We start from the raw sequence: 20,515 nt of genomic DNA on the forward strand, positions 1-20,515 counted from the left end.
CAGTGGCCAGGAGTAAGGAGATGGAGTGCTGTTCAGAGCTCATTCTGTCTTGTTTTACGTATTTTCAGTTTTGTATTACTTGTATGGAAAATCATAAAACATATATATTTTTTTATCTTTGTATTTAATTTTAACTTAAAAACAAAAGTAAGTATCATGTCAGTTGAGTTAGATTTTCTAATTGTTATAATCACTTTCAAATATGTTGTCCTGATTCTCTTACTCTTTTTGGCATCTCTTTATTTTATAATATCCTAATTTCTATAAAGACAACTCAGAAGTAGGATCTCTGTAAAAGATTAGATCACATACAATTTTATTATATTTCTAAATTAATGATCACAAAATCACATCATTCACCTCATTAAATCAATACAGCATCTCTTTATTGAACACTGTTGTGAGCCTGGTATATGTTTGCGTCCGTGTAGCAGTGTATTGTCATTATTCTTGAGGTGCTGGCAATCCCTGCTTTATGCCCAGTTTGGCAGTTCCTAAGAGGGTTTATATTTCATATCTCAATGTTTGTTTAGAGTTTATTAAATGATTATTTCTGTTTGTCATAACACATGATCCCATCTGGTGGCCAAAGCGGGTAATTGCAGACCGTATAATGCTTAGGAAAAATTGTACATTTTCTTAAAAAGAATTGTACAATTTCTTTTTTTTTTTAAAGATTATTTATTTATTTATTTGACAGAGACAGCCAGTGAGAGAGGGAGCACAAGCAGGGGGAGTGGGAGAGGAAGAAGCAGGCTCCTAGTGGAGGAGCGTGACGTGGGTCTCGATCCCAGAACGCTGGGATCATGCCCTGAGCCAAAGGCAGACGCTTAACGACTGCGCCACCCAGGCACCCCAAGAATTGTACAATTTCTATGTATTCCTTTGAAGTTAAGGAAACCATTAGTTATTGAAATTAATAAGAAGGCCAAATTGCATATTTTTGTGAATTATGATTGTATTACTTTAGCATCATTTTTAAACAAAATGAAGCTAAAGTGATTCCATTTAGGTCTTCAGGTAGCCATCATTTATGAATACTGAAGTTTGTTTTTTGTGATGAATATGTCAGCTGGTGTATAAATGAGTACTTATTTTCCTCGTGTGTGTTTATTCTCTTAAGGTAAGGCAAGTAAAAGCTTTACAATTTTGTTTGCATATTTGGTGTAACTTTAAAAATAGATACTCCATAGTTAAAGTTTATGTCATTCATTGTTGTGATTGCATAACTCTTAAGTTCTGAATGTATGAAGGCTGTGGCTATATAATCACACAAAATATACGTCTGAAAGACTTAAATTCAGATAAAGCAGAAAAAATTATTAAAAATTTATTGGTATGTTTATCAGAAATAGTAAAACACTTATATTCACCTAACTGCAAATCTGAACTCTGGTAGGCCTTTATTTATGGGGAATGAATAGGCTCATGAAATTTTTTCATTTAGGAAGAAGCCTTTAAAATCTAAGGGTTTCCACAACCCTCCATTTTATTCATTTGATTGTCCAAGATACTGGAATGCATAATGGTATACCAGATTATTCCTTTATCTTGGTTTGCCTGGGTAGACTATTCACCCCTATCGACTGAAGTACCGAAAAATAGTAGGTTGATTGCTGATAGTTTCAGTTAATAACTGAATAACTGATTAATTAACTGAAAGGAATAATAATTATCCTAAAATTCTGATTTTTGTTGACCATTCCTATCCATAGGTAATAATAGTAGTGCTTTTCTGTGTAGAAAAGTGAAAGATCTAACTTTTTTTTTTTTTTTTTAACTGTTAAAACCTTTTTCAAATTTGAAGGACTTTTCTGAACTTTTCTTTGGAGCAATACAGAACTCTGGTCTCTTTTTAAGCAGTTTTTATGGCCTATGTATATAAATATAAAATAGCTTAGGAATAACGTTCTGGCTTTATAGAGGAAATATATTGGCAAAATTTCATATTTAATAAATATAGCTGTGATTAAATTTTTTGGTACATTCCTTTGTATTTGCTTAATTGCTGCTGAGTCTAACTATGTTTCCATTCTTACTTAACAGAATCAAAGAGTCTTCAGGATGGCAACAAGTGTTTACAAGCCCATATTTGGATTGGACTATTGAGCGAGTAGCTTTAAATGCAAAAGTGGTTGGAGGTCCACATGGAGACAAAGACAAAATGGTTGCTGTTGCTTCAGAGAGTAGCATCATCTTATGGAGTGTCCAAGACGGAGGGAGTGGAAGTGAAATTGGTAGGGAAAACCTTGTTTATGCTGCATTTTGCTGGTTTATGTAATATTCTGAAGTTTAAGAGGGATTGCCCATCTTTATAAGAACTGACCTGGACTGTTACTTAGGATAGCTGCTATATCATTTTTCCAAGGTTCAGTGATAATAGGACCACTCAGTATGAGAGAAAAGATCTGGTAAAGAGGGGGTAAAAATTGGTGTTTTAGGAGAGACGGTAGAATCTTTTTACCCATATGCTCCAGCTAAAACCTGGCTGCTTTATGAGAATGTGCTTCTCCTGGATCCCAGTTAGTGAGGACTGCTTTCTCTTCAATTCCTTATACTACAGGGCCTGAAGATAGGGTAAATAACTTTCTTCCTTTTCCTCGTTTGTTGGTTCTATATCGGAAATTCTCAGAACTTCATCCCTTTGTAATTAATCTCAGAACTACTTTGTACCCTTAAAACATCATTCAGGACTATTAAGAGGGTTTGCTTGTGTAGATTATATCTATTGTTACTTACCATAATGGGAATTAAGACTGAAATTTTTATAAATGTATATTAATTAGTTTTAAAATAGCAGTAATAAATCAATTGCACGGTAACGTGAAAAACATTTTAATGAAAAATAGCTTTGTTTTCCAAAAACATTTGTGAGAAGAGTGGCATTGGTTTACAGTTTAGTAAATCTCTTTAATACTCTGTTGAGTCTGATGCCTGTTTGTGCATTTAGTGTGCTGCATTATGTTTTTTGGTCGAACTTTATGAAGAAAATTTGGCTTTACGCAGATATGTAGTTGAAAAAACATTTTTATGGACTTTTCAGATAACCATAGATATTCTTTTTTTGCTACTCTTCTAAACATTTGAAATCATAGCAGTGAATTTTGCATACTCTGTTAAATTAAAATTCATCAGTCTATTTTATACTTTGAATGGATCTTTTATCCATGCATGGTTTTGTGACATCACGCATTGGTCATTTGGAAAATGCTGGTGTACTGAGTTACGTAGATCTTCCAAATGTTGATATCTTTCATTGTACAATATCCAAAACCCCCCCCAAAATCACACTTCTTACTATAACTGCTGACCACATCCCTAAACTCTTATGTATTGGGAAACCATCTCGTTCATTGTGGCAGATAAAAGTTTTCCAGAATTCTAAATTGCACTTGAAACATTGAATTTTTATCATTGAAATAACCAGCTCACTTTGTTCAGTTTTGAGGAAGATCTACCAAATACTCAAATCTGAGTTAGAATAGTTTGTCATCCTTTCAAATAAAATAAAAAATGTGAAAAGAATAGCTAGGTTAGTCTCAGCTCCAGCATTTGAGAAGATGCTTTTACTTGACACATAGTACTTAGTCACACAGAATATTAAGAATGCATACTAAATTAAGATTTAGTATTTACTCAGTTAAGATTTAGTCAGTACAAATTTTTATACACATTGCTTCGTCAAGGACATTCTGAAGTTAAACTGGTCTTTTTTTCTTTCTTTGAGAGTGTGTGGCAGAGAAGAATTGAATGATTGCTGGTGGTTTGGTGCCCCTCCTTTCATTTGCGCTTAAGGTGCCTGCCATTTTCACCCACATTGCTTTGCACCATCAGTGCAGATGTCCACACGGATGATTTAGGGTAAAGCGTGAGAGTCATAAAAGTTTTGAACACTTTGAATATTTCAACACCCCCTGTGTTTGTGGCCAGACATTCACACACAAGATCTTTAATGATTGGTTGGTGCTGATGCCAGATTAATAGAAGCAAAATACCAGGGTCAGCTACAACTGTATATTCATCTGTTTGTAGGACAAAAATGTAGTCCTGCTGACAAGGTAGCACGTCTGCCAAATCTTTAATTCAGGGAGTGGCAGCATGGTGATTTCTTGTACTGACTTTTGATCTCGCAGGCGTTCGGCGTTGTCACGTCTTCAAGGTTTTCTTGGCCTCGAGGCAGGTGCGCACCCCTCCAGCAGGTGCGGTGTCGTAACTTACCCTGTAAGGTGTTTCAGTGTCTTTTTCATTCCCAGTGTGAAATTCTGTAACAGTTTCTGGGTTTTAAAGACTTTTTCACATCTTCATCTAAAATGTTTTATTTTCTTTAAAGTCTGAATATTTTGGTCTCCGTGAAACCACAACTGGCATTAGAGTAGTAGTCAAAATGTCCTGTTGCATGGGCACAAATAAGGCAACTGATCAACATCTGTGAAGTTGAGGGAAAGATAATTTTTGTTGTTTCTAATATTTATTTCCTGTTTGGCTCAGTGTTCGCCCAGTCGCCCTTCCACGTCATATAGGTATTTGTAAGCGCCATTAGGCTTCGATGGTGCAGTTGTGGGTCGAGCAGGCACATGTTCTAATTTTTTCATTTTGAAGCCAAAAATCATCAATAAGTAGATGAAAATGTGTTAGAATAAATTTATTTTAGAATATTTTAACAGTTTCAGATTGATGTTAAAAATTTATGAAAGTTGGGGCACCTGGGTAGCTCAGTTGGTTAAGCGTCTGTCTTTGGCTCAGGTCATGATCCCAGGGTCCTGGGATCGAGTCCCACATTGGGCTTTCTGCTTAGTGGGGAGTCTGCTTCTCCCTCTGCCTCTGCCTGCAGCTCCCGCTGCTTCTGCTCCCTCTCTGTCAAATAAGTAAGTAATATCTTTAAAAAAAAAAAAAAAAACTTAACGAAAGTTTCTAGAGCATTTTTAACAGTAATATTGCCCAATACAGCAAAATGTACTTATTTCTTTATTGTGTTTCTTTGTAGGCTTAAGGAAAGTTTGGATTTTAAAATAATTTCTTGGACAAAAACGTGGTTGCAGAGATTATAGCAGCTAAAACCGGAGACAGCCAGTAAGAACATAGTGGAAGTTTTTAGAACAAACTAAGGTAGTCTTGGGGAAACTTACAAAGTTAGTTATATCCTAAAGCTACCAACATAGACAATTCTAGAAAACATAAGAATAAATACATAGATTCTATTAGCTGTCATAATGATGACCCCATCATGTCATGTAGCATCTGGAAGACTGCTCTGTACACTCTTGAGATAACGAGAGCAAAAAGGTAAATAATTCTTTAATATTACATAAAATAGTCTTGACCTCTTAGACTTCTAGAATGAGCTTCAGAGACCCACAGAGACTCACATACCACACTTTGAGAATTATTGTTCTAGACCATTTTCCTTCCCTTTTCTCCCAAGTTCCCAGCCAGCCTCCCCAAATTTCAAATCTCGTGCCATCTGGACTTTACTTTGTATAGTCTTCAGCTTCTTCTAGGTCACTATCCTTTATTCTGTTGAAGTTACGAGCTCTAGTTCCTCAGCTCAAAAACTTCTGTAACTCCACTGGGATCTTTACTTATCACTTCCCTTTTTATCAGGTTTAGATTCTTGTCATTACATTCACACTAGCACAGAGCCTCAATTTTTTTGCACCACTCTCTTTGCTGTTTTCACCTTGAAAAACCCCAACCCTGGCCAAGTCCACCTCTCCACCTGAATAATTAAATATGACTAGGGAAAAGAAATGCATACACGCACACACACACAAAACAATACCTAGTCTCAATTCATGACCTCTATCCTCAAGTGGGCCTTTAAAAGCTATCCAGAAATCCTATTGCATTATTCTTGTCTGTTCTGTCACTCTCCTAAATGACTGTTTCCACTGTTTTCCTTTTCTTTAGACTTCCAACACGTTGTCATTCTCATTGAGAAAATAGAGAAAATCATATCCTGTGTGGCCATCTGTGTGTATCTGTGCTCATATACTCTATTGTTCTGTTTGTTACTGTGATTAAATTGTCTCTGCTTTAATCTAAGGGCAACTCCTTGTATTTAGTTGTAGACTAGATCCTGTTTGCTTTCACCTATGCAAGGACATTGTTCCAGTAACTGTTTCTTTTCTCTCCTTCATTGTAAAAACTTCTCACTCTCTTTGGGTCATTTCCACCAGCACACAACCGTGCTGTAATTCTGTGTTAAGAATAACAACAAGAACTACACTCTTCCAGTTTTTGCTCTGTGTTTCTGTTTTCCTAAAGCAGAAGATAGGAGTTACCTGATCTTGTTTCTATGTCCTCTTCTTCGGTTCTTTTTTGAAGCTGCTGTAATCATTCTTTTGCTCCCACCACTTCATAAAACTACTCTTGTTAGTATTACCTGTGGTCTGTACTCTGCTAAATCCTATGATTGATTCCTAGTCTCATTTTATTAAAACTTTAGAGCTGTCACTTGATACATTTGATATAGTTAATGATTCTTTTTGAGGACTTTCTTTCTTTGGCTTCCAGGATACCCTGTAATCCTGATTTTTATCCTACTTCTTTGTTTCTTCTAGCTCCTTTTGTTAGTTCTTCCTCCTTTGACTGATTTCAAATTGTTGGAGTGCCCCAGAGTTCAGTCCTTGCATTTCATCTTTCCTCTGTATTTATTCTGATCTCATGGACTCTGATGTGTGCTGATGACTTGCATGTTCATGTATCTAATCTGGACCCTTCCTCTGAACTTCAGAATTGTGTTTGTGTGAGGGGTCCCTAAGAGCAGTTCAGGTTCGGTGATTTGCTAGGAGGACTCACAGGATTCAGCAAGAGCTACTTAGAGTTATGATTTATTACAACAAAAACATACAAAGCAAAATCAGCAGAAAGACACATGGCGTGAAGTCTAGTGGAAACTGGGTATAAGCTTTCAAGAGTTCTCTTCCAGTGGTGTCTTAAAGGACATGCTTTTAATTTCTCCAGCAATGAATTGTAACAATACCTGAGTAGTGGCTGCCAGAGAAGCTCATTAGACTTGGTGCCCAGGTTTATTACTGGAGGCTCGTCACATAGGCACCCTCTGCCTAGCACATACTAAGAGTCCAGATTTCCAAAAGGAGAGCCAGGTATTCAGCATAAACCCTGTTGTATACAGAGTTGAGGTTTTTTGTCACCATGAATTAGATTTTCCTTGTCTGGAATTTCATCAGTGGAATTACATAGTATGTATTCTTTTGTGTCTGCCTTCTTTCATTTAACATAGTGTTCCTGAGATTCCTCCCTATTGTTGTAGGTTATCAGTGGTCCATTCCTTTTTATTGCTGAGTAATATTCCACTGAAAACATGCCAGAATTTGTTTATCCATTTATCTTTTGAGGGATGTTAGGTTTATTTCCAATTCAGAGGTGTTACGATTTCAAGAAAAAGTCTTTCTCTGGACATGTTTTCTGTCTTTGTTTTGTGGATGTTTTCTCAAGGTAAATACCTGGCAGTGGAATTTCTGGATCATACGAAAAGTTTATGCTTAATGTTATAAGAAACTTACAAACTGGTTTCCAAAGCAGTTGTACTGTTTTACATTTCTGCTAACAGTGTATGGGATGAATGTGCAGTGATTTTAATGGTAGTTTTAATTACATTTCCCTGTTGATTAATGATACTGAGCATCTTTTCATGTACTTATTGACCATTTGTATTATTTCCTTTGGGAAATGTCTTTAAGTTATTGTTCTCTTTTTATGAGTTTGTCATCCTATTATTGATATGTAATAGTTCTTTATATATTCCAGATTAGAGGTTTGCAACCAGGGATAATATTATCCCCTAGGGGGCATGTGGAAATGTCTGGTGACATTTTTGATTGGCACAGCTAAGGGAGTTTTCAGTGTTGTGTGTCTCTCTGTCTTCCTCCCTCATTTTCCCACTCCACTCCAAGGCTTATCCCTCTCTCCTCTTCTTTTGGGATTCAGTTTTCTATTAGACCACTTGATATTGGCCTTAAGATCACTGAAGCACTGTCTTGTTGTTGTTTTCCATTTCTTTACTCCTCATTCTTTAGGTAAATTTTTTGATCTGTCTTTAATGTTTTTGACCTAATTTCTTCAGTATTCACTCTGTAGTTAAGCCCATCTAGTGAGTTTTTTGTTTGTAATATAGGACTTTTAAGCTCTAAACTCTCAATTCCATTTTAGTTTTTTTCCTCTGCTGAGATTTCTTATCTTTTTACTCATTATGGTCTGCTTTTTATTAAATCCAACATATTCATTATAGCTGTTTCATTATTTTTTATACTTTAATTCCAATATCTGGATCATGTCATAGTTTTATTTTGGGTCACATTTTTCTGCTTTACGTGTCTAGGAAGTTTTGATTATATGCTGGACATATGCATGATACATTATGTAGGCGACATGGGATGTTGTCTTCCTTTAAAGTATGTGAATTTTGTCCAGGTGAATTTTGTCCTGGGAGGACCTTGATCCTGCTGGGCTTGTTGTTATGTTTTTTTAAGAGGAGGTGGCCTCCCTCTGCTTAATTTTTTATTTTAGGGCTTGGCTCCTTTTCAAGGGTGTGGTCCTTATTCCTAAAGTGTTGCATTTTTGAAGTCTTTACTGAGGAATGTCTGAGGTGTTCAGCAAGGGTTCTCCACTCCCACTGAGCTGGAACTACTGGCGTCTACCTGTGTAAACTCTGTTATCGCCACTCAGTGCTCAGTCCTGTGACAGCCTCTCTCTTCTATTTTGGGGGATGCTTCTCCTGCCCAGGTGCGGTCCGGCGTCTGCCAAGACATAGGGAACCCTTGGGGTATGTAGAAAAAAATGTAGAAAAATGTATGTAGAAAAAAAATTTTTTTTTTTTAGATTTTTTTAATTTATTTGACAGAGAGACAGTGAGAGAGGGAACACAAGCAGGGGGAGTGGGAGAGGAAGAAGCAGGCTCATAGCAGAGGAGACTGATGTGGGGCTCGATCCCATAATGGCGGGATCACGCCCTGAGCCGAAGGCAGACGCCCAACCACTGTGCCACCCAGGCACCCCAAGGAGACGTTTTTGATGTCCCCTGTGCAGCTTCCGTGCCATCCCCACTCCATCCTGGTGCAGGTGCTGCCTTCCTTCTAACTTGCTCGCAAGTTCTAGCCACCTTGGCAGCTGTGCGCTCTGATCTCCGTCTCTTCCATTCAGGGAGAGCATCAGTCTGCACTTGGGTTTCACCTCTCTGTGGGTGAATGCAGGACCTCTCGTGGCTGTTTCCCATCTTTCAGTCTTCTGCTGCCTGTTGTCCAGTGTCTAAAACAGCTGCCTCGTGTATTTGGGCCAGTTTGTTGTTGTTGCCCCCTAAGGAATAATCTGATGCTGTTTTTATCCCATCCTGACTGGCAGTGGAAGTCCTCCCTAACAACTTTAGGAAAAAAGTTTTAATGTTAAAATTTTCAAATTATGATACACTGGTAATTATACAGAGAGAAAATAAGTGGTGATTTCTCTCCCCCCGCCCCCGGCTTTTTTCAAGTAGCTACTTGTAACATATCCGTAAGTGAAGGGGATTCTGTGCCCTGCTTTGTTTTCAAAGGCTCGTGAGGTAGGCAGCTATGTTATGAGATGGTACGTAGTAATTTGTTCACATCCAGTAAAAGAAACCATATATTATTACGAATGTTCTTCCCAACTTGACAACACCAGCCAAAGAAAATTGCTGGGGCTGGTATGTCCGTGATAGAGCTCCTCCAGAGGTTGAGCTCCTTTCATTATAACTTGTGTGAGGCAGTGCTGCAGGATTGCTGCTATAAGCAGTATTCTGCTGAAGGGTCCCCGAAGACAGGAACTTGTCATTACTTATACTGTGTCTTCCCTGTGGATAGTGGCCAAGATTGTTGAGCCTAAGTAGGAGTGACACTTTAAATTTCTTGAGATCATTCAGAATGTCTTCCTTGATTTCCCAGAACCTCATCCTTCTCTAGAGTAATGTTAGATGTTAGTTGGTTTTCTTGTTTTTATTTCTGTCTTTCACGTGGGCCATAGTCCTGAATATAGTTGGTTTCACATGTTCTGAACCATTGTTTGGCATCAAAATTAAAAGACTTCTTAAAATTGTGTGTGAAATGATGATTTTCTGCTTTGAGGTGGCAAGTTTATTTCTCAGCCAATCTCGTCAAAGAGTTTATTAGCTTTTTGTGTGTGTGTTGTGTTTTATTTTTTTCTTTTGCTGGGTTTGTTTGTTTTTTGGTTTTGTTTTGTTTTGGTTAACTAGTTGGGCTGAGATGGTGTATTCATGTGTGTGTATAAATGCGCATTTATATATAAATGGAAAATATATATAGAAGACATTCTTAGCAATTCTCACCTTTTTTTTCCCCCCCCTTTTTGCCCAGTGTATATCAGTTTTCCTCCTGCTAGGGGCCTGGGTTTTTCAAGATGGTTTAAGAATTTTCTTTTCTTTTTTGTAAGATTTTTTTTGTGTGTGTGATTTTATTTTTATTTATTTATTTTTAAGATTTTTATTTTTATTTATTCGACAGAGATAGAGACAGCCAGCGAGAGAGGGAATACAAGCAGGGGGAGTGGGAGAGGAAGAAGCAGGCTCATAGCGGAGGAGCCTGATGTGGGGCTCGATCCCATAATGCCGGGATCACGCCCTGAGCCGAAGGCAGACGCTTCACAGGGGCGCCTGGGTGGCACAGCGGTTATTTTATTTTTAAGAAATCTCTACACTCAACATGGGGCTCGAACTCAAAACTGCGATATCAAGAGTCACGCTCTGCTGACTGAGCCAGCTGGCGCTCCGGTTAAGAATTTTCAGTGTTTTTTATTGCTCCTGGCTTTGTCTTGTATGTAGTAAAGTTCTGAATGGAAAGAGAAATACGCTACACTGGTGTAAGAGTCAAAAGAAATCAGTTATCTTTTCTGGCTTATGCTTTTAATATATGCTGCATTTGGAATTAATTGGTTTGTTCCTTCCCATGAGTCTTCAAACCCTTATGTGTCATGTTCTACTATTATATATTGTCCGGAAACAGCTGTGAAGGGCCATGATGCCATACCAAGGTGACCCTAGAATTCTCTCCTTTAAATATTCTTGGGTCTTTTGCTGTTAATTTGGGATATTTGCTTCTTAAAACCTCCTTCACTTACATTCCGTCTTCTCTTTCTTCGATTCCCTGGGCTTGCCCGTTCCCGACCCCCCATTTGATGAACTATTCACCTTTTAAAAAAACTCAACTCAGACGGCTTCTTTTCTAAGAAATATCCTCAAACCCATTTTTCTTATCCCCCTTTACTCCTCTGGATGTTGCTTGACCTTGTGCATCCTTCAGCTATTGTTGGATTATGTTATAATTGGTTGTTTACATTTTTTTCTCTTCTAAACCGTAAGTTCCTAGTAATATCCTGTTTTCTCATGTTGTTTAATCCCACAGCCTCATATAATGCCTTTGGAATGAATTAAATTGAGATCTGCAGTGTTGGGGAACAAGGAGTTTAAAATAATTTCTGAGTAAAGGCCTGAATGTTTGTATTTTTATTAAGCTTTCTTGCTGCTTTTTTTTCTATCTGTGTGTGTGTGTCCAGATTTCTGGAAACATTCTAAATAGTTGAGGCTGCCCAGTATGTGTCTTCAGATCAGTGGTTCCCAGATACCCAGTTCATTAGCAAGCTGTAGCTAAATCGCCTATAGATTTCATAAAAGCGTAGTGGGTTTTCGATTGAGCAGGCCTGGGAAGAATCTTAGGATTCTTTTTCTTTTGCTCGCTGTGAATCTACCCGGTTATTTTGATGGTCACCCAAGTGTGGGAACCAAAGCTTCAGATAATAAGGTGTTTTATCAGCAGGAGATTCTTTAGGGCAGATTTTATCTGTGTTAGGAGTTGTGCAAGCTGCTTAAGAGCTTACTGGAGTTTCTTACTTTTGGTCCCCAAAGTGTGTAGCATATAACTTATGGAAATGAAAACAAGTTTAAGTTAGTCACCTTCACAATGTTTCTAATCTGGGTTTTGATTAATTCTAAAGATAGTGACTGTTTAACCTCTTTATTTTTTATTATCATTTAAGGAGTGTTCAGCCTTGGCGTTCCTGTTGATGCCCTCTTCTTTATTGGTAACCAGTTGGTGGCTACGAGTCATACAGGGAAAGTGGGAGTGTGGAATGCTGTCACTCAGCACTGGCAGGTTAGTTTTAACTAAAGCATATTATGGAAATGAAAGTGTTTCTGAAACTCGTGCTCATTGTGTATTTGCTTTATTTTTGTGAAAGCATAGTGTCTGTTTTACTTATTTTTTATTGAGGTATAATTGACATACATTATTATTAGTTTCAGGTGTACAGCATAATTTGATAATCTGTGTATATTGCAAAATGATCACAATAAGTCTAGTTAACATATTTCACCATATTCAGTTAGATGGTTTTTTCTTTCTTGTAATGAGAATTTTTGAGATTTACTCTCTTAGCAACTTTCAGATACACAATACAATATTAACTGTAGTTGGCATGCTGTACATTACATCCCCATGACTTATAAAAACTGGAAGTTTGTACCCTTTTTTTTTTTTTTTAAGTAAGCTCTGTACCCAGTGCGGGGCTTGAGCTCACGACCCTAAGATCAAGAGTCCCATGCTCTACGGACTGAGCCAGCTGGGCACCAACATTTTTTTTTTTTTTTGGTGGGGGGGCTGTTTGTATCTTTTGGCTCCCTTCACCCATTTGGCCCACCCTCCACCCCCTGCCTCTGGCAACTACCAGTCTGTTTTATCTATTGGTTGGTTTTTGTTTTGTTTGCTCTTTTGTTTTTATGTTCCACATAAGTGAGATCATAGGAATTTGTCTGTCTTTGTCTGATTTATTTCGTTAGACATAATGCCCTCAAGGTCCAACCATATTATTGTAAATGACATGATTTCTTTTCTTTTCATTTTATGTGGTTGAACAGTATTCCGTTGTAGATATATACTACATGTTCTTTTATCTCTTCATCCATTGATGGACACTTAGGCTGTTTCCTTATCTTGGGTATTTTAAATAGTGCTGCAGTGAACATGGGCATGCAGATATCTTTTTGAGTCAGTGTTTTCGATACATACCCAGAAGTAGCATTGCTGGATCGTATAGTAATTCTATTTTTAATCTTTTGCGAAACCTCCTTACTATTTTCCATAGTGGCTATACCAATTTACCTTCTCCAACAATGCATGAGGGGGCCCTCTTTTCTCCACATCCTTGCCAACACTTGTTATTTCTTATCTTTTTGATAATAGCTATTCTAACAGATGTGAGGTGATAACTCATTGTGGTTTTGATTTGCATTTCCCTGGTGATGAGTGATGTTGAGCATGTTTTCATGCACCTGTTGGCCATCTGTGTATCTTTGGAAAAATGTCTACTCAGATCCTCTGCCCATTTTTTTGTTTCTATTTTTGGTTACGCAGAATATTTTATATATTTGTAGTGGTAATTTACTTCTAGATACAGATTTGATTATGTTTTCAAGAATTTTAAGTTACTTTGGAAAATGAGAATTTAAACTGTGGTTTGACATTTCTTCATTTCTTTGAAATGTTTTAAGTTCAGTGCTTTGGGAATAGTAGTCCAGGCAGACTTCATTTCCTGAGTGAAGCGCAGATCCTTGTGAAAATACAGAGCCTTTTCAGAGAAGATAACACGCTAAATGATCTCAAGTACTTGACAGGAACAAGAAGAGTATAAAAGGGCTAGTACCTAATTCTGAAGGAGAGAGGAAAAGTTAAAGGACTTTAAGCAGAGAGTGACATGATGAGATCCATGTTTTAGGAAGCTATGGGGGGGTGGGTAACCAGTATGAAAGCTGAACTGGAGGTGGGGGGAGTAATGCAGCAATGAAGCGGACAGATTTGACTAATGACGGTGGTGGTAGAGATGGCAAAGATGAGGCTATTTGAAAAACATTTCATAAGCCTTCCTAAAATTACAGAATTGATACCTGGTTTGGAGATGGAAAATTAAAGAGGGAGAGAGAGAGATGAGATGTATTTCTAGTTTTGGATTTCTAGTTTCGACAGTCAGATGGATAGTAATAAATTGACAGGGAACGTAGGAAGAGAAGCAGATATGGTGGGGGACGGTATGAGGAATAATTAGACTGATTGCATATGTTTACTTTGATTCTCCTGTGGGTGTCCGAGTGCAGGTGTTCAGTACGCATTTGGGAGCATCCCTTTTGGAATTTAGGAAGGAAGAGAGGGCTAGGAAGAAGTATTTGGAGACCACAACACTCCCGTGATAACTGAAAAATAAGAATTGATAAGGTTTTCTGTTAAGTGGTTGTACGTAGGAAGAAAAAGTTACAACTCTGGGAAACATTAGCATTTAAGGGGACAATATAGGAAACCACAAAGGGACATATGTGATATGATTGAGAAATGACATTAGGATATGGTTTGCTAATTAAGTTAATTAGGTTTTGGTTGGAGAGAGCCAGATTGTGGGAACTGAGGGATTAAAAGATCAGAGATTAGAGACAGCATATTCAGATTTACCTTTCAAGAAGTTTGGTGAAAGAAAGCAGGGAAACAAAGTAATAGCTTAAGGATCAGTGCTTTATGTTTTTCTCTCAGATGGGAGAAGCTTGAGCATGCTTGTTGTCAGAGGGGGGAGTTGTCAGAGAAAGCACATGCAGAGTGAAGGAATGGAGATGATTTCTAGTCCCATGGAAGTCAGGAGTATGAGATCTAAAACAGTTTAGAGGGGTTTGCCTAACAGAGACTAGAGATACTTCTTGCTCTGATGGAAGAGTAAGAAAGGAGTGCTGAAGAACATATATTCAGTCGAAGAGAAAGACCAGGTGGCTGTATGTATCAAGGATCGTGGAAATGAGAAATCGTACGTTTGTAGTGGACTTGGGTGATAGAGCCAAGGGAGTTTCTCCACTAGTGCTCAGTACCGAGAACAGGAGCAAGAGAGAAAGAAGAACAGTATTGGCCTGATCAGGATTGGAGATGTAATAAGGTAGAAATGACACGTCAAGGGATGAGAAAACATAAAGATGCAAAGTGTTCGAAATTGTGAGATCAGGAACTGAGGAGGTGCTGGGTGGACAGAGCAGGACACAGGGATGTCAGGACTGGAGGGATGTTAAAGCAGATTGGTGACTTGAAAGGAATGAGAATTGTTGGGAAGATAGGAAGCTGTGGTGAAAAATTTAAGATTTTGGAGTTGGGACAATTCTCAGTGATCATGATGGAGAACTGACTTGAAGATGAAAGTGTTGCCTGTAGGACTCAGAGAAGTGTAAGTGTAATATGTACATTAAGGTGCCAGGAGAGTAGTGGAGAGTAAGATCAAAGTACATTGTGATCCACATGCCCAGAGCCTCAGCAGAGCTGATGGGTTGATCTGGAAGTTACAATTGGGTAGAAATAAATAGTGGTTCAGTGTCATGATGAGCTGAGCTGTGGAGCAGCATTCTCGAGATCTTATGGCCCCTGAGATTCCGGGCCGATGGTGAGAGAATAAAAGACTTCTAATGAAAGGGGTTAGAATCGGAGAAAATTAGGCTTTATCTTAGATGAGGGATAGGTGTCCTATTTGTGGGAAAAAAAAATATTAGCTAGAGTGGGCCTTCCATATAGGCACGGCAAAAGGTATAATTTTGTAACCACAAAAGTAATGGGCTGAGGAGTGTAGGAAAGGGCAGAGGAGTGTAAGAAAAGGAGCGTAGAGCAGTGGATTTAAAGCATTGAAGAAAGTTGATCAGAAGGATTCTTCAGTGGCAATACTTGGTAAAGAAGAATGTGAATTTTAATGATTAATGGAAGGTCTGCTTTCAGATAGGTTATTTGACTAATTATGTCAAGTCTGAGCTTTTAGTGGGTGGGGGAAGCTATACTATCTGTACAACCACTAAGGTAAATTTGGGCTCCTGAAGGAACATGCTTCTTTATTACCTTTTTTGTTTTTTTACTGATGTTTTCAAAACTACATATAAAAGTTTTCATATCTTTGGGATCCTGAAAACTGTACTAGCATCCTCAAAGTGTCCTTTATTCTTAAGCTTTTAGTTCCCTTTATAACCTGCTGCTTGCTTGGTATACACATGAATTGAAAACTGTATCTGACAGAGTAGGTTTGTTACTACATTTCAGGAAGACCTTGGGAAAGTTGAGCATTCATGCAGCAAACAAGCCTTATAGACCAGCTAGATGAATTTCCTTGTAGTGCAGAGCAGAGATAGTGTGTAATGAAATCTCAGCGTCGGAGACGCAGATCCCACCGGACACTTCTGACCCAAGGCTGACTTCTGGGAGGGCTGTGACCCTGGCTGAGTAGTTTCGGATTTGACCTTCAGCAACAGTTCTGCCCATGAATAACGTGCAAAGTACCCAGGACAGCTGTGGTATAATCAAGATTGATTTGAAGTATGTGAATCAGAGGAGTGAGAGAGAGAGAAAGAGAGAGAGAGAGTGTGTGTGTGTGTGTGTGTAACTTCTCCAAGCTGTTGTGAAATTGTTGTTGGTGTTTTATTAGGACAGCTTCAGTAAGATTTATGGGGGGGCATAGGGAGAGGGAGAGAATCTTAAGACTCCTCTCCCAGGGCAGAGCCTCATGCGGGGCTCCATCGTTGAACCCTGAGATCTGGACCTCAGCCAAACTCAAGAGGCAGACGCTTAACTGACTGAGCCACCCGGGCTCCCTAGGACGGCTTCAATAGGATTTTATTTTACTTTTTTTTTTTTTTACTTTTATTTTTTAAGATTTTATTTATTTGAGAGAGAGGGAGTAAGTGAGAGAGAAAGCACGAGCGGGGAGAGGGATGGAGGGAGAGAGAAAAGCAGACTCCCCACTGACCAGGGAGCCCAGCACTGTGCTTGATCCCAGGACCCTGAGATCATGATCTGAGCTGAAGGCAAGACACTTAACCAACTGAGCCATCCAGGCGCCCCCCGTTAAGATTTTAATGAAAATTTTACAAAATCATTTTATCTGATTTGGGTAAGAAAAAAGAAAAAATGATTTTTTAAAGAGATGTTTCAGTTTTTTGATCTTTTCTTTTTTTCTTTTTTTTTGTTTAAACTTACAGTCTTCAATGAAAGAGCCACTAAAGAAATGCCCTTTGGGACACCTAGGTGGCTCAGTTGGTTAAACGTCCGTTTTGATTTTGGCTCAGGTCATGGTCTTGGGATCTGAGCTGGAGCCCTGCATCGGGTTCCTCTGCTCAGCAGGGAGTCTGTCCCACCCCATTCTGTCTTTCTCCCCTCTCTCCCTCCCCCTGCTCATGTTCTCTCTCTCCCCCCAAAATAAATAAATTAATTAAACAAACAAACAAACTTTAAAAAAAAAAGAAATGTCCTTTGATAAGAAGGATATTTATTTATACTTTGAAGGGGAAGGACTGGAATTAAATAAACATCAGCAAAGAAATTGATAGGCTGGTCAATCTAAATTAGTGATTATTTAATAAGTAATGGATGTGGGTTAAAACATGCTGTTAAAAATGTTGATTATCCATGGGGCGCCTGGGTGGCTCAGTCATTAAGGGTCCCCAGGGTCCTGGGATTGAGCCCTGCATCAGGCTCCTCTGCTGGGAGCCTGCTTCTTACTCTCCCACTCCCCCTGCTTGTGTTCCCTCTCTCACTGGCTGTCTCTGTCTCTGTCAAATAAATAAATAAAATCTTTAAAAAAAAAAAAAGAATGGTGATTATCCAGGTAGAGACTGTGGTTGAAAGATTAGGGGCCTTGTATTGCTTGGGAACATAGATGGATTTTTTTTTTTTAAAAGACTGTTTTCAAATTGTATATCATTTAATTTTGTACATAAGAAATAATGGTAATCACTGTGTGCCATCTTAAGAGAGAAAATCCACTTGCATTGTAGGTTGGTGACCATCCTGACTCAGTCAGATACCTGAATCAGTGCAGTTTCTCAGGTTCTCAATGGAAGTTGTATCTAGAAGAAGAGGGCACAGAATGAGTGACTCTTGCTTATGCTGGGAGAGAAGAACTCAGTCCTAACTCCTCTGTAACCGTACTAATCGTCTGTTTTCTCTGTTCTTGTACTGAAGGAAGAGCAGGATTGGGGTCAAGGGTTGCAGAAAGTGAAGTAGGAAGGCTCTAATCCTAGTGCCCATCTTTCCAGAGAACAAATGGTAGAATTGTTTGTCTTAGCTGTGCCATGGGATGCTGCAGGCTGCTGCCTCTTTCATTGAAAAGGGGATCTCAAGGGCGACATGCCCTTTTCTGTCCCATCCTCCTACTCTGAAGAACCTGGGGTAGCACTTGAAGCTCTTTCTGGAGTACTAGAACTAAAAAAATGAACTTGGTATGAGAAAACTGGTCATTGGTGTTAAAGTCGCCTTCCCTCCGTTCTTCAGACATCTTTACTCATACCACCAAAAAGCTGTCAGTGTCGCTCTGCTACATAACTTGTTGGCTCTGATAAAACAGAAACCTGACCTTGGGGTTAGTGCAGGGGGTGGTAATTGAATCTTTGCGCTGTTTCTGTGTATGACACCAGAAGGTTCACATGGAAGTGAGGGTCATGTGCCTACAGCTTTATAGGAATCATTACTTCCAAGTTTTAGCTTTTGGTTAAATGTGTTCCTTTTATTTAGAAGGGACCCAGATGGTGCACGGATACACTTGGTGTTCTGTCAGACTTGCCCTTCTCCTACCTACCTCATGCTTGACTTTTTCGATTTTCAAGTTTTACTTCGTTTCTGAACTTTCCTTAAGCTTTGCCCTTCTCCCCACATGGGACTGAGCAGAGAATCCTCCCTCCTCTCTGATGGCATTCCACACTCTAGTGCCTGTCACACTGTGATTGTTCTTCTTTCCCTTTCTTGCCCTCAAGCTTACGAGCTCCCGTAGAGTAAGTGTGGTATCTCACATCCCTTATCCGGTCCAGTTAGTCACTTGTTCTCTGGGCCAGTACCTGATCCATGGGAAATCGTTCACTCGTGTCATCTCTGAAGTTCACAGGCATCTCTTGCCTGGCTCTGTGGAGGGAAGGTTCATGTTGATCTTATTTAATTGCCGCTGCCCTAAAAAACATGTCTTGTTTGTAGTAAAACTGTGCCCTTTGCTTTTCTTGTAGAACAAATACAGGCAGTTATTAATTTTTAACTAGACAGATTTGCTTGGGAAGCTGATGTTTTTATTCTAGTACTTGGAAAAAACGAAAGTTTAAAGGGACTTTTTTTGTCTTGCCATTTCCTAGGAAGCAGAGGTAAGGTCTTCAGCGGAAGGAATGAAGATAGAGAATAAATACCACCTTGTTCAAGACACGGTGATCAGTTATCCAGGGAGCAAGTGCTCCTTGCGATGGTCTGTTCTCTAGCTCTGACGCTCTCCCCACTTACTCTGAATTTGGGCAGACCCTTTAATCTCTTCTAGGAGAGAGAAGGGGGAAGGAACCAGTCAGATTAGGCCTTCAGTTTTAATGTGTGCTGTGAGCTCACAGTCACGTGCAGAGAAAAGAGATAATCCATCAAAATTCTGAAAGGAAAGTGCTGCTGTTGGAAATAACATTTTTTTTTTTTTTAAGTTTTAAAAGGAACTATACTGGGGGCACCTGGGTGGATCAGATTGTAGATTGTCTGCCTTCAGCTCCGGTCATGATCCCAGGGTCCTGTGGGGTTGAGCCCTCCCCCCGCCCTCCCCCTTCATGTCCCTACTCAGTGGGGAGCTTGCTTCTCCCTCCCCCCTCCCCCTGCTGTGCGACTTTGGGCGACCTTGGGCGCACGTGTGCGTGCCCGAGCTCTCTCTCTCTCTGATAGTGCCCGAGCTCTCTCTCTCTCATAAATAAATAAATAAAATCTTTAAAAGAAAAGAAGAAGAGGAACTGTATTGGTAATTCTTCAGAGTTCCCTGTGGAGTGTGTTCGTGTGTAAAGAAAGTAATTTTCTAAGCCCTATTTAGATAATTAGGTTTTTTTTTTTATTTCCTTAAGTAATCTGCACACCCAGTGTGGGGCTTGAACTCATGATACCAAGATTAAGAGGTGCATGCTTCACTGACTTAGCCAGGTGCCCCTAGTGAGTTTTTTGTTTTGTTTTGTTTTATTAGAAGAATAAAATTTTGAGGAAATTGAGCAGGAAATATAAATGATAATTAATACCTAACATCTAATAATAATCTTCCTACATCAGGTTCAGGATGTTGTTCCTATAACGAGTTACGACACTGCTGGCTCATTCCTTCTACTGGGATGTAACAATGGATCAATATATTACATAGGTAAGTTTATGGGCGCTTAGCCTGGTCCTACTTACTGATTTTTTAAAAATATTACCTTTTAAAATTTTAAATAGATGCATATTTTAATATTTAATATATTTTTTAGATATGCAGAAGTTTCCTTTGCGAATGAAGGATAATGATCTTCTTGTAACTGAGCTTTATCACGATCCTTCAAATGATGCCATTACTGCGCTGAGTGTTTACCTCACACCCAAAACAAGTTAGTACCTGGCAAAACTCCTACAAATTCTTGACCTTTTTTTGAGAATGTATGTTTATTTATTGGTTTATTATGCTAAAATTAATCCAGTCCTTTCTTTTTGAGAACTGCAGT

At 38.8% G+C, this 20,515-nt stretch overlaps 1 protein-coding gene across 3 annotated transcripts in view; it reads left to right on the top strand.

Annotated features, from left to right (window-relative positions):
• The window catches only part of KCTD3 (potassium channel tetramerization domain containing 3), a 51,020-nt gene that overhangs the window by 15,755 nt on the left and 14,750 nt on the right, over positions 1-20,515 (top strand). For all 3 annotated transcript variants that reach the window (XM_019804831.2, XM_019804832.2, XM_034667187.1), the window contains exons 9-12: positions 2,047-2,237; positions 12,025-12,140; positions 20,091-20,178; positions 20,285-20,401. In XM_019804831.2, the coding sequence (XP_019660390.2) occupies positions 2,047-2,237; positions 12,025-12,140; positions 20,091-20,178; positions 20,285-20,401 (512 nt within the window). The remainder of the gene's footprint in view (positions 1-2,046; positions 2,238-12,024; positions 12,141-20,090; positions 20,179-20,284; positions 20,402-20,515) is intronic.

This window comes from Ailuropoda melanoleuca, chromosome 8, assembly GCF_002007445.2.
Source record: "Ailuropoda melanoleuca isolate Jingjing chromosome 8, ASM200744v2, whole genome shotgun sequence".
Classification (NCBI taxonomy): Eukaryota; Metazoa; Chordata; class Mammalia; order Carnivora; family Ursidae; genus Ailuropoda; species Ailuropoda melanoleuca.